This window comes from Aristolochia californica, unplaced genomic scaffold (genome assembly GCF_029961685.1).
Source record: "Aristolochia californica isolate CCGP_79_NKW_82.1479 unplaced genomic scaffold, dmAriCali1.0.hap1 SCAF_7, whole genome shotgun sequence".
NCBI lineage: Eukaryota > Viridiplantae > Streptophyta > Magnoliopsida > Piperales > Aristolochiaceae > Aristolochia > Aristolochia californica.
The window spans coordinates 442115-456988 of record NW_027182268.1 but is presented as its reverse complement, the minus strand read 5'-3'; the positions used below and the strand labels follow the sequence as shown (position 1 = coordinate 456988).

The following is a 14874-nucleotide window of genomic DNA, read 5'->3' as shown; positions in this document are numbered from 1 at the left end:
CTGGATGACTAACTTTAAACTATCAAGATTCAACTTCAATCCAAGAGTTCTCGAACATTAAAAGAACAATATAAAATTAAAAAAATTGTTATTTTAGAATATAAATATTTAATATAATTAAAAAAATACATCTAGGTATAAATGAAGTACAGGATGATGTCCTCGTGGAGGTCAAGGAACCTTTGCCTTTTATTTCTCCCTCTACAAATTTATTTGAAGATAAAATAGATTTTATCTCTCTGTGAATTCTTTTGTAAGGTATAATGAATACATCATGAGTCAACTCAAGCCTTCATAAAAAACCACAATAGAAACTCAGCCCAGTAGCAATTGTTCGATAGAACTCAAGAGAGAAAAACTCTAAGAAAACCTTTGCCCATGGCGCCCGAATGACCTAGAAGGACACTCAACACAATAATACTCCAGGAGAAGAAGAACCGAAGAAGAAGAAAGAAGGAGAAGAAGAAGGAGAAGAAGCGGGGAGAGAAGTGAGAAGAAATAGAGAAGGAGAAAGAGAGAGGTAGGCTGCTGAGAGGAGAGAATGAAAACGTGGGAAAGAGTATTAGCATTGTGAAAAATATACCTAATCCCCCAAAAAACATATTGAAAATGTCTTGGTTTAGGCAAATGAGGTTCATGTTGCCATTAGCTTTACTTATACCATAAAACCTAATGAGTTGGGTGAGTCAAAAAGCACAATACTTGAGTAAGTGCAAATTAAGTATTATTACTTAGGTAGCCGTACTATGAAATTAATGTATTTGTGTTTTTGGATCTCCATCATGATCTTGAGAATCTCATCTCATGGCTATGAATCACTTTTCACTTGAGAAGTTGATCATATGTTTGATTCTTATGCTTGTATAGAAACCTAGACATAAGAAAATTTTGTTTAGTTGGCTACAATAGCTTAAAAAGTGCTTTGAATTTGCTCAATGCAATTCAAATTTGCCTTCTTATGCTAAATTAAATTTTGATATTCACCCTGTTTGGAATTAGACGCCCTAATTCCAAACTAATGAGAGCAATAATAATAATCGCAGAAGAAAGGAAAAGCAAGCAAGAGAATAAACAAGATTTATACAGGTTCGCCTCAAGGTGAGACTAGGTCCTATCTTCTGTCGATGCAGTAATCCACTATAAAGATGAAATAGTTCACAAGAGAAGTCACACACACACTTATAGGTGTTTTTCTCTAACCTTTTGGGCTGCAACTTCAGATGCTCCTCGGGATGATGATACTTATCAAGGTGATAAAACCTTAACAACGGCACCCCCATATATCAAGAAAAAATTAGGGCAATCGGATACAAATGTGAAATCCCCACACTACCTTTAATGACACATCAATCAATATATCGATCTGCGCCAGAGGGTAAGGTGTTAATTAGGCTCCACAATTTAACACACCCTTTCTAGAGTCGTGAAGATCCCAACTATAAATAGTACAGATAAATGAAATTGATCTTCACAAAGCACATAGGTCTATGGGTAGATGAAGAATCTCATCATTTTAATTAAACCATGTTAACATTCTAAATCACATTAAGTCTATGGGTAAATGAAGAATCTCATTATTTTAATTAAACCAAGTTAACATTCTAAATCACATTAATGTGCTTAGAACGGTGAGACTTTCTATTGAGTCTCAACCAATCTCATTCTTTGAGTATGAGTTTAGATTCGTTAATCTTTTACTGCTCAAAAACACATTGAGAATTCCAAACCATATATGCAAATTGCATAAAACTTTATATTTGAAGCGGGCTCTTAGATCTCATAAGTTAGTAAATTCTTGAAATGAAATGTGTAGATAAAACCTTGTATATCTTGTATCATAAATAAGATTTGTCTAACGTCCAAATCTATGTAAATGGTAGTATTTCACCTCCTTCTACGAAGAATTTGTTCGAGTCATGAAGAATAAAATTGATGGGTGAACTTTTATTCTTCTCTGGACTTAACTAACCTTCCTATCTAGGTTTTAGGTTCTAGATGAACCTATAAACAAATGAACTAAAATACACAAATAAAAGAAAAACTTATACCTTTTTTTGCACAAGGGAGAATCAACCTTCTTCTAGAGAAATCCAAAACTCCAATCTTTCAGTAAAAAAAGAGTGTAAAGGAGTTTGAATGAACTAGGACGTACATAATTTTTTAGAGCAATGAGGATGATTTACCATAAATGGAATTTTTCTTTCAAAAATGGATTTTGAAAAGGAATTTCAAGTGAAATGGTATTGAATACTTTTAATTTTTCCAATAAATGCTCAATCAATTGTCTCAGGCACGTTTGGTGGGATATTTATAAGAATCCCTACCAAACTAGCCCTTTTTTGTAGTCGTTTACATAAAGCTGACACACACAATGATCAATCAATCAAGTGTGATGACTATATTTTTTGAGTCCTTAGGCTTATTGATCGATCAATGCAATTCAATTAATCCAAGTTGATTGATCAATCATGTAGTGAAGCTTTGCCTATGCAAAACTAGATAAGGTTTATCAATATAAGAGGTCTGATCGACAATGCTTTACGTCCCTTAAAGGCATCGTTTTGTCTTATTGATCAATACTATAGGTATAGTCAATCATGCCTTATATTTTTTCATTGCTTGGACAAGTATGATCTGATGAAGATGATTGATCAATCTGATGGGGATGATCGATCATGCTTTATAGCTCAATATGGTACGATTCCGGATGATCGATCAATCGAATTTTTATTGATCGATCATACTTTATAATACTTGCTAGTTTGCACTCTGGATGGTTGATCATTACTAGTAGCATAATTAATCATGCCAATTACCAGTTTTCTGAACTAGGCTTCTAAGCATGTTAAAATCGATTCTAGAGGTTTTCTAACAAGTTGAAAATATTGATATGCATAGAAAAACATGTTTTAAAATGTATTTGCTCTAAAGTTTTGAAAACTGATGTTTTACCTCATATTGAAGTCTTGTTGACTTACTTGGCCAAAGTTTTTGACTTTTATCAACTTGACTTGACTCTAGTCTTCAAGTCTTCATTCTTTACGTAGGTGATTCTTCAAGATGCTTTGGCATATCTTTGAGTTTATAGTCTTTTAAGATGTATTTGTCAATTCATTTGCAAAGACCTTGAAAATCGTGTCTCTTAAAGGAAAGCATATGAAATGCTAAAATTTTAAATTATTAACAATATTAAGTTTTATTATTATCAAAATATGGATGAGAGTCAACCCTAAGTAGGCATTTAATCTCAAAATAATTTTTTCTTTCTCTTTTTATGTAGTGTGGGGCTCTTTCATTTGATGGAATGGTGAGCCTCTCTCAATACAGAAAGAGGGGGAAGGGCTACACAACCATCCTTCCAATACTACCAAAGGGGAGGAGTGCCCCTCCTTGTGCTAAAACAAGGGGAGGAACTTCATTATACTCTGTTATACTCTTTATTTAGGCAAAGAGGTGGAGGAGGGGATGTTGATCACAAGGAGTGCTCCTTGCCTTTAACTGTGCAAGAAAAGGAGTCGGAAGGAGCCCCCGTCGACCTATTATCCCCTCCCATGTTCTCTTTACGAATTACTTTTTGGCTTTTGCCATATTACATCCGTCCTTTTAGATGCTTTTTTTTTTTTTCTCTCTTCTTCGCTTATATTGAGCTGGCATGCCCAAAGCTATCAACCACAGTGGCCTACCATGTCTTCATTGTCAAGGAACCCCATCATGCATTTTTCTCACTTTACCAAACAGAATCAGCATTCAGGATCAAACCCACGACACAACCAAAATTCAAACGTATCTCCTCGTCAAAGCTTCCAAATTTCAGAAATTTGCATGGCGATCTTTACATTTAATTCTTAAAACCACTTAACATTTGATGACAATTGATACAAGCTAAAGTTGATTAAAGCCACAGGGAGGCCTTATTGCCTGATTCCTTTCAGAAGGAAGACATTCAAGATGGGTGCACTTTCGGAGGAGTCATGGAGAGACCCTTCCGCGCAGATTTCATGGTAGCAGTAGCAGAGGACAGGGCAGCTTCGATGTACTTGTCGGAATAGGAACTCGCAGCTTTTCCGATCATTTCACCCATCTTCTTCACTGCATTGGAGTCACGAACAAGCCCATCCTGCTCTGCATCCTTTTCGAGTTCTCGGAAATCCTCCATGGAGGACTCCAAGCGGGAGTTGAGGTACTCTTCGGCTTCTTTCTGAGAGAGCTCCGCTTCGTCCACGGCTTTACGAGCTTCTGCGTCCATGGAATTCCAGGAGTGGTACACCTCTTGTTCGAAGAGGTCCATCAACTCTTCAATCGTTGCCGGATCGAAGTTCTTGTCCTGCAAGGCCTGGTCGGAGAAGAAGGAGAACTGTGCGAGAAGGGCCTCCATGGTCATCTAGATCTGCTTCGGTAGCTGATGGTGTTGTTTATATAGATTGAAAGGATTAGAGGAATGTAACAGTAAATTTTTCTTTACTAGGAAGAAGAAAGAGGAAAGAGGGTGATGGGAAAGGAAAGGAATACGTAAATGAGCATTATTGGGGAGCGGGACCATTTCGCAAACTACCCTTTTTCTACCTTTTAGCCCTGGATTTTGAGAGCAATGTATAGGCTACGACAATCCCATATGTCAAAATGCTACTGGATTGCCTCACACGAGCTGCTAAAAAAAAAAAAACAAAAATTACTCATAAAGGTTGAACCATTTGGCGTAAAACACGTGAAACGACTATCTCAGTCATCGAATTATGATTGGATGGCTGAGATAGCAGTTGATCGGATAGCTGAGATATCAGTTGTTTGGATGGCTGAGATAGCTGTTGTTTCACACCAAATGACTTTTCGTATTGGTATTTTTTGAAAAAGTAGACAAGCAAACCATTCAACAATTCAAATCCTCCTCCATCAAAATTCAAATTCCATTTTTAAATACTTTCAATTTTTTTGTTTATCAGTCAAAGGTGTCCTACACGATATTTGGTTGCTAGAAAATTCCTTTATTAATCTACTCCCAAGGTATTTGTACCTCAAAGTCAATTCACTATATTTGGTTGCTTACAATATCTACATCAAATTATCACACAACTATAAAATACACTTCTCCCAACGACAATTTCACTAGCAACTTTCACTGGCTAATTTCCGTTGGTAGAGGGTTTTGCCATCGAATTCCAATTTTCAATGGTAGAAACATCTTCTCGTAAAAATTAGAATTCATTAGGAAAGACTTCTGCCAATGAAATTTTAAAAAAAAATTATTTTCAAGTTGCCAACAAAATAAAAATGCACTAGCCGAAATAATCTTCGTGAGTGAAATTTTCGCTAGTAGAATATTTTAGATTAAAAATTTTCTAGTCAAATTAAATTTTGCTCCCATAAATTTTTGGTTGAAATTTCTACCAGCGAATTTTAATTTTTCTGGCTGATTTAATTAAAAAATTTAAAATATATATTTTTTATTTAATCCCTATCTAATTTTATTAAATGAAATTAATAAAAATAAAATAAATCATAAATCATAAATAAGAAAAGAACTATATTATTAAACATCAAAATATTTTTAAAAAAGATAAAATTATTTAAAAAATAAAAAATAAAAATATACAAAAGTGATACAAAACTAAAATCCATATGTGGGAGAAGAATTTGGTGGCAATCGACTCTGAGTCTACATCTGTTGATAGAACCATTGTATTTGTATTTCTAAGTTATTCATTTTACTCTCTTGGCTTTAAGAACGATGCTTTATTTTTCTTAACTCCTCCTAAGTTTTCCACAACTAATGCTCTAATTGTGTAAGCGATTGGGATGAAGATGGTCAGGCTATCCTAGGAAGAGGCGGTTGAGACAAAACCAACCTCTTCATGTAGCTAGACCGACTTCCACAAACCCGTCTCAGAATGGCACTCTCATCAACTAGTTCACTAACTTCTTGTGCCTCTTGGATCGGCTGCTAAACTCTTCCTGCGAAAAATAACAAGAGGTAATTCATTTCAGTTATTCAACCATAAAATAAAATAAAATATTTATAAGAAAATCATTCTTAGATATTGTTATTCAAATCCATCAGTCCATCGGCCCCCCATTGAACCAATGAGTACGTTGAAATTGCTCAATATGAGAGTAATTTGTACCCTACATATTTATAAGGTCACATGAATATAAATATGTTAGAATAATAGTACATTTAAAATAAAATATACTCCAAATTAAACATACATACGATCTCCACTACGCATAAAAGACTTCGATTTCGTAGTATGTCAAATATTTTGTTTTCTAACATTTTTGACATTTACTCGGGAACATACCCGTAAATGAAAATAGACATTAAAATTAAAACTAATAGATTTTTAAAAAATTCATACAAATTTGGATTAACTTGAACCTCTCTCCATCAAACACGTTCATGCACAACCACTGCCAATCTTTGAGTGAAACACCTCTATAAGGAGTAGACAATGTTGCGGAGTGGTCTCCACGCTCCTTATACCACCCATGCACAACAGTTCGGTGTTGCCGAAATGTTGCACCCAATATAGTATATATGGCAGCTCATGCCACCTCATATAGTCAAATAGACATAAAAATTTTCCAATAACATGAAACATTACCAATGTTAACATTGTAAACTAGAAACACTAAAAAGAAAATATAATAATTATTTTTTAAATATTTACCTCAATATAATGATAGGTACAAGCACTCTAGTAGTTAGTGTATGATTTAAAATTTTCCACCTTCACCTCCATGAAAGTCCCCATTACATGGCCCACCCAATGAGTGCAAATGGTAGTATGACGTCCCAATGCCCTTCTATGCCCATCTCACAACTCCATCTGAATCCTCCACCTGTCGAGGTTTGCCACCAGCTCATAAACTCTGGAGCCCCTGGTTAGGCCTCGTGATCTCCTCGTATGTAAGGATGTAGATGGAGCTAATGTGGATGATGGACCCACCGGTGTAGATGGAGATGATGTAGACGTATCTATATATACAGAACATATATTATCGTGGGTAAAATATCAATTAACATAAGTGTGAGAGGGGTTTAGTTGACTTTCATACTCTTTTTGGGACATGACCATCTCTCCCACGTAACTACCTATCAAATGGTGACGGTTTTGACACCATCTTAGATGATGAAGGGAGTGTGGCATGTTATACCTTTAGATGGACAAGGACGCATGATATCAAATGCACTTGCATTTGTGGTATTTCTATAACATCAATAATGTTATTTATAATAAAAAGAATAATACTGATGGTGTCTGAAATAATATTTTACAAACAACTAACATTGTAGACCTATGAAGTTGATTTTTCTATTTAATGTCGTTTAAGAACATCATACATCTTCATCACTTTCTTCCACTTCTGTGTCAAACTATGATACTAATAATAGTAAACATTCTTGTGAGTCCCAAACTATCCTACAAGACAATTCAAGAGTTATAAGTTAGCATTTGTGCAATTTATTAGACACAATAAAAATCCCATACTTTGCATAATACTAACATATACATTACAATCTCTTGAAAGGGCAGCCAAATTTCAATCTAACAGAGTAAAGCAAGAGATTAGATACTCATGGGAATTGGTTACACACTAAACAATGAAAGACTCGTATTGCTAAAAGACAAGTATTACAAAAGACTAGTAATGCCCCCAACTACCTAAGCTAAAGTTTGATCGAGCATCTTACGTGTTATGCCTAAAGTTATGATTTATGCTTTCATACTATCTACAAATTTATATGTTACTCTCAAGATTAGATTCAAATTGTGCTTTGTTTTAGTTTCATATTGCAAAAAATAAAATTCGTGATCTGCTCATTTTTTAATGCATTATGTCAAAGTTTGTGGCTCTATATTAAATTAACTTCTTATATAGTTGTGTTGTCATTATGTAATAGTTATGTCATTATCGTTATAAGACTGTCATTATCAATCATTATTGTTATAGTTAATTTACATGTCATTTTTATGCTCATTTTGAATGCATTATGTCATTACATCGTTATGTTTGTTTTAATTATGTTAGATCAAATAGTTATGTATTACATTAAATGGGTTAAATGGTTTCTTAATACAAGAATTAGTTAATTAAATACTTAGTTACATCATTAGACTTTATTAAGTTTATTGATTAATTATTCACTAATTATTAGTGATTATCATGTTGACCAATTAATATTTCCATTAAATTGAAAAGTTTTTAATTATATAAATATTATGACAATTATGCCAATTAATATAATATAGTGGATATTATGATATTTTTTTGTTTAAATTCTTGGGTTTAATCCACGGATAACATAGTTTGAGAAGAAGAAGAAGAAAGGAAGAAGAGAAGAGAAGATGAGAAAGAGAAAGCAAGAGCACGAGTTAAGGAGAGAAATATTTGGGGTTAAGAGAGAGAGCGGGAATGAGCTCCCCCCCCATCCCTCTCTTTCTTATTTATATAGGCGGGGTATGGATGCCTTAATACATAAGAATCAAGAAGAACACGTAAACTAACTACTTATTACAACTTATGCCTCTCACTCTCATAATTACAAAGAATACCACTCAAACTTCTTCAACACTCCCCCTCAAGTAATTATGATATAGAAATTTATATAACGAGGGAAATATCTTTGAGTCTGGTTTCCAACTTAAAAAGAATCATTTAAATCATATTTTTCTTGAAAGAGAAATCGACATCTGAAGCAACAAAGCTCAAACAACAGAAAATTTTCGTGTAGTAGAAGAAAATCTCAATTTTTTGAAAGGTTTGTACTAACATTACTGAGGATTTATAATGAGAATAATATCTCAAAAGAAGGCTGTATTAATCTACTTTCTATCACTCTACATCGCTTCTCAACTTGATCTTTCTGGAGAGAGATATCCACATTGGAATAATCAAAAGTCATGCTGGTATCTTGTTGCATACAAAATTTTGAATTTAAGCTGATTTTTTTCTTCACTTTTTGAGTTTCTAATGTTGGTTGAGTTTCCTATTTATTTTCAAAATTTACTTAAGATTTTACCAACTTGAATATCTTTCCTTCTTTACAAGTTTCTTTTGTTTGATCTCACATTATACTAGTTTCCTAAAGAGAAGTCTTTCCCATTATGAGTTTAGTTTCCTTTTTGACAAAGTCTGAAATGTTTTATTTAAAAAATTTTATTTCCTAATTATAGCTTCCAAATTAGTGTCTTAAATCTCCCTTATTCCAAAAATTATTTCTTGAATATTTTCTTTGCAAATTGGTCAAGATGTGCTAAAGAGTAATTGCCTAATATGAGAAATTTATTTTTAGAAAGTTTCCATTATTATGTTCCATATCAAAACTCTATTATTGGAGATTTTTTTTTAATTTTCCTCAATTATCATGTTCATAAAGGAATTTTTTGCTCTCCCTCTTGAGTAAAACTTGGTCACTTTTTATCAATCTATTGGTCTAAAAGTGTCTCCTTATTACTTAGAAGTATGAAGAACCGCATTGTGCGCCACCTTCCATTTGAAGTATGAGAGCTGCTATCTTTTATTCACACCCATAATTCCTCAAAGTACTTTCTTCAATTTATTTTTTGTTAAAATCACTTCAGAGAAATGCCTATAGACCCACTACCTAAAAAGTATAGGAGTGTGTCATACATCCAGCTTGAGTCAAGTCTTTTTATTCTTCACCCAAAAGGTGATTTGTGTTTGAGCAACCCTTTAAAAGTGAGTAGTCTTTTTGTTGTGCCCTAAAGTTGGGCTATTTTTCTGCCATTGAAATTGAGATGAGTGTGTTTCAAACTATGAGCGTTTTGACTAGTGTATGGAGCATTATCATACGACTAGGAGTGATTTTCTCCTCTCACTGTTATGTTGTGCAAGTTGGGTCTCTTGGTAAAGAACAAAGAGATCCCAAGCTTGAAGGGCAGAAGTACAAGAAGAAGTACTAGACAGGGGTAACCAACAATGAAAAATTCCACGTGTTATGGTAATCAAATTTATGTGACTAGAATATCTAAGTAAGGGGGAGACAAAATGGGAATAAGATGAATATTACAATCAAGATGTGAACAAGAACAAGACGAGTCAAAGCAAGGCAATCAAAATTTCTTTTTCAACCACACAAGTTTATTGTCCGAGATTATTTGCAAGTGAAATAAACACCACTTTGAGGGGGAGTGTTAAAAGACACCCATGTGTGTAGAGGTGGCATGACTAGTAAATAAGGAGAACTTTCATAGAGATGACATAAAATTTTAATTATGCAAACTGGTGTATGTCCTCTTATATATTTTTCCTTTTGAAGCATGAAGTCCTAAGGGTGTTGTAGTCGTTATAAACACCTTTCCACAACTATAAATACAACTTCAAAGCTTGGGGTAGAGCATTCAAGACTCTTCCTTTTGGCTCAAATTCGTCTAGAGACGTCTCTCTCCTTTCTCTCCCTTGGTTTCCTCTCTCATCTTACCCAAGAGTTAGAGTTTCTCTCCTCTCCTTCTCTTGAGATCTCTTGTGTTTATGTGTTGGCTTTAGAAATCAATAACCGGAAAAAGACTCATTTGTTTTAAATTTACGGTGTGTTTGTCCTAATAGAACATCATAAAACAAAATTTCACCAAATCTTCTATTGTTTTTATCAGTTTAAGGGACAAACATTTTTTTGCCCTAATTTATCTCGTCTTATAAGTTGTAAATAATGATAGGATGAAATTTTCCCTTACATTTAGATTTTAGACTTGCATAAAAGAGAGAGAGAAAGAGAGAAGTGTGGATTTGGAGAGATAGAAAGCCATGATTGAACTGTTTTCATAACGTGGAAGAAGCTACAAAATCGAAATGTGATGAAACTGATAGAGATAATGATAAAGATAATGATAGAGATAGAGAGAGACTCAAATTCTAACTGATTGAATTAGAGACAGACTCAAATTGTGGAGTTGTAATCACCTATTGTCTTTGTTGTAATTCTATAAATAGTGTATACCCGGTCAATGATAATCACGATAATATTATTCTACATTCCGATATTCTACATGGTGTCATAGCTCCCGATCGATTAATCAGAACCAGTCTGCCATTACTAGAAATCCTCCTTTGAAGCTGCCAACTACCACCGCCCATACCTAGTACTTTTCTCTTCCTCTTCCCTATCTCTCTAAAAAGCTTTCTGCCATCATCATACAATCTCGCTGACGATATTCACAAAAAAAAAACCTGCACTTGACCACCTCTGTTTTTGAACTTCCACAAGCCGTCGTCGACGACCACCCTTGTTGTTGCCACTGCCACCGCCACCGCCACTGCTGCCCCGTTCGCCTACCGCTGTTGGTTTGAGTTCTTCGCCTCCAGCAGGCAACCACACTCGCCTGTGTCGCAGCACAGAACACCATCACCACCCGTGCTTCCTTCGGTCTTCTCTCGATGTCCTTGTCTCTGTTGCGCCACTATCGTCCGCTTTGCTGGCAACACCCTAGCTAGCACCGCACAAACCACCCCCACCCCGCTGCCGCCATCAGATCTGCCAGCAACCTCCCTCGCTAGCGCTGCACAGAAACTCCCCCTGGAGCAAAACAACACGAGATACCTATGTTGAGGGGGAAAATTATTTTCCCCCTCGATGTCCTGTCCCGCACAACTTGCAAGTTTCACACTTGTAGTTCACACATGCAAAAATAATTTTTTTTTAAAAAAAACCTTTCTGCAGAACCACTTCATCCCATCTGGACAATGAAAAAAACCTTTCTGCAAAACCTCTTCATCCCATCTGGACAATGTTATTCCGTCTGCCTCAACTGCTATCAGTGTTGCTGCTCTTTTTCATCTCTTCACCGGATGATGCGATTTTGTCCGCCCCAGACACATCTAGTGCAGCTGCTCTTCCTCCAGACAATGCAATTTTGTTTGCCCCAACCACTGCCCTTCCACCAGACGATATGATTCCGTCCACCCTAGCTGCCTCCAATGCCGCTGCTCTTCCTTCAAACGATGCGATTCCGTCCGCCTCCAATGCCGATACTATTCCACTGGACGATGCAATTTTGTCTACCCCTAACCACTACCAGTGCCGCTGGTCTACCACTGGACGATGCACTTCTATCTGCTCCAGCTGCTGCTCTCTCCAAACCACTTTTGAGAACACACTTCCTCTTTTTGAAGATTGATAGATGCCATATTATGACATAAGAACTAGATTAATTATAATAGAATAACCTTTATAATTGTGTTATAGGTGGTTATTTATCAGTTTTCAAATGAAATGAGCATTTATTGAATTTGGCATTAATCACTGTCGATATTGCATATTTTTCTCTCTTGAATTATATTTCATTGTTTTTAGGGTTTATTTCTTTCTGAAATGCTTTTTATAGAATCAATTATGGAATTTCAGGAGAATTTTGGTGGAGAAGGAGATATTTACCAAAATGCCCTTAGTGAAATGGAGGTGATTTTTAGGGCAAATCGTTTTAAAAAAAATAAGATGGTATTAAAGGAAAAGAGGAGCGTCGAAGAGGGGGTGGGGGGGGGGGGGGGGGGGGGGGGGGGGGGAGAGCGTCAAGAGAAAATAGAGAGGATCGACCAAAACAGAGCAAGACCGTCGACCAGAAACAAGGGAAGACCCGAGAGGAGTTTCCCACCGTCTTTCGTTGTGCCATCGTCGTCCACCGCCATTCACTGCCGTCCAGCAACCGAGAACAAACCCGAGGAGAGCTCGAGAGAGTCCCCGTCGAGGTGAGTTCGACAGTGGTAGTTTCTGTTCGCTAGGCCGGGAGGTGATCCGAGAGGGCTTCTCCGGTGCCAATTACACATTCCGACCATCCTTCGGCATCTATTACATATTTTCAACCATTCCCAGAGCTATTCCGACTCCGACCGAGACTCGAGAGAGCCGATTAGTGAACTTCAGCTCTGTTTCGTTCTTCGCCGGACGTTACCTCCGTCCATCGGCTTCTAACCTTCGTCGCCGGCGTCATCTCTACCTCCGGCCACTCACTCTTGCTACCTGAAGCCATTAATTTTGGGAAATTGCAGCACCCGTGAGAACGAGTTGTTGCCCGAGCGAGAGGAAGGAGAAGGGGAGTAATTCGTCATTTTGGAATTTTATTTTTTTATATAGTTTGAACTTAGGTTTTGAATGTTTATTGAATCTGATTTGATAATTAATGTTTATTGAATATTTGTTTTTCGGATATTTGATTAAATTAGCTAGTTAGGGTAGGAATATAATTTAGGTTGGAGTTTGGTATTTTAATCCGATTTCTGTCTTTCACTCTATGCGCCCGAGAGGGTCTAGACGCAAGGATTGAGAAATCGGATCCATGGTTACATGGCGCTCGAGAGAGGCACGAATCACCGTAAAATCCAGAGTTGACGTTACCTGTTGTGCAAGTAGTTAACTAGATGATTGCTTGATCATTTAGGATATAATTAGTGTTTAGTTCATATTAATTCATCATATTTGGTTAGGCTAGTTGACCGGCTAGTTGACCGAAGAATACACAAAATTCAGTCCTCCCTGTGGATATGACCCTCGCTTCCCGCTAAATTACATGAACGATTCGTACACTTGCGAGGTATAAAAGCCGATGTAACTAAATTCTACATCAAGTTTTTGGTACCGTTGCCGGGGAGGCATGTGTTAAGTGTATTTCTTGGTTCTCCATGGTCTTAGGTTAGATTTATTTATTTATTTACTTTTTTTGCTTTCATAATTTTAGTTTGGTGATTTTGTATGGAATTATTTTTATTTTTTCTAGTTAGTTCATATTTTTAGTAGTGAGTTTGTTAGCTTAATTTGATAGTTCGTTTTGTTTCTTTTTGTGTTTTTATGCACGGGCACCGCTCCCTAGGTGGACCATTAGCTCCCTTTGTTGAAGAGGTAGAACATATTTGTAGGAAAACACCCGAAGTCAAGTTAGGAGCTACCATGGCCAATCAGGGTGAACCATTACAGTTACCTGCAGTAGGTGATCGTAGAGCCCTGAGGGATTATTCTATCTCATCCCACTTCACATCACCTTCTTGCATTATATTGCCACCCACTACTGCCGCCAGTTACGAGTTGAAACCGGGTGTGATCCAACTCCTCCCTACATTCTATGGGTTGGAGAAGGAGGACCCATATTACCACATCAAGGAATTTTTAGATATTTGTGCAACTTTCAAATTCCAGAATTTCTCAGATGACTCTATCTGGTTAAGACTTTTTCTATTTTCACTTAAGGATAAGGCCAAGTCTTGGCTTAATTCCTTGGATGTGGGCAGCATTACTTCATGGGACACATTAGTCACAAAATTTTTGTCCAAGTACTTTCCCATTCAGAGAACTACAGCCCTCAGGAGAGAAATCTCCAACTTTATGCAGCAGGAGGGTGAACACTTTTATGAGGCTTGGGAGAAATGGAAGGATTTGATCCGTAGGTGTCCACGTCATGGGTTTGAGAAATGGCATTTAGTGCAATACTTTTATCAAGGTCTTACACCCCAGGTTAGATCCATGGTAGATGCAACAAGTGGTGGGAGTTTGATGGGTAAGAGTACTAGTGAGGCGTGGGACTTCTTTGAAATGTTGAGTGATCAATCTCAGCAATGGGGTTCATCATTTAATGTTGATAGGAGATACCATGAAGCAAAAAGAGGGGGTCTCTACGAGGTTAGTGAAACACCCATGCTCATGACCAAGATTGAGGGTTGACTAGAAAAATTGATGCCCTCATTGTGTCCAAGAGTTCACCTGCTCCTAACCCATCTACTGTCTGTGCCATATGCTCTGGTGCATCTCATCCCACACAAATGTGTCCATCTAGTTCATCCTACCCAGAGCTCATTGAGGACTTGAATGCAGTCCAGAATTTTCATAGACCAAACCGGAACGATCCTTTTTCAGAAACATATAATCCGGGT

At 36.5% G+C, this 14874-nt stretch overlaps 1 protein-coding gene and 1 non-coding gene across 2 annotated transcripts; both read right to left on the bottom strand.

Moving 5' to 3' along the window:
• Positions 1 to 3943: 3943 nt before the first annotated feature.
• On the bottom strand, positions 3944 to 4375 carry LOC137936142 (uncharacterized). The gene has a single exon (XM_068780697.1). The coding sequence runs from the start codon at positions 4373 to 4375 to the stop codon at positions 3944 to 3946; it is 432 nt and encodes a 143-aa protein (XP_068636798.1).
• A 9927-nt stretch (positions 4376 to 14302) lies between these two features.
• LOC137937913 (small nucleolar RNA R71) lies at positions 14303 to 14409 on the bottom strand. Its single transcript, XR_011109700.1, has one exon. It is a non-coding gene; the product is annotated as a small nucleolar RNA R71 (small nucleolar RNA).
• Between the last annotated feature and the right edge of the window lie 465 nt (positions 14410 to 14874).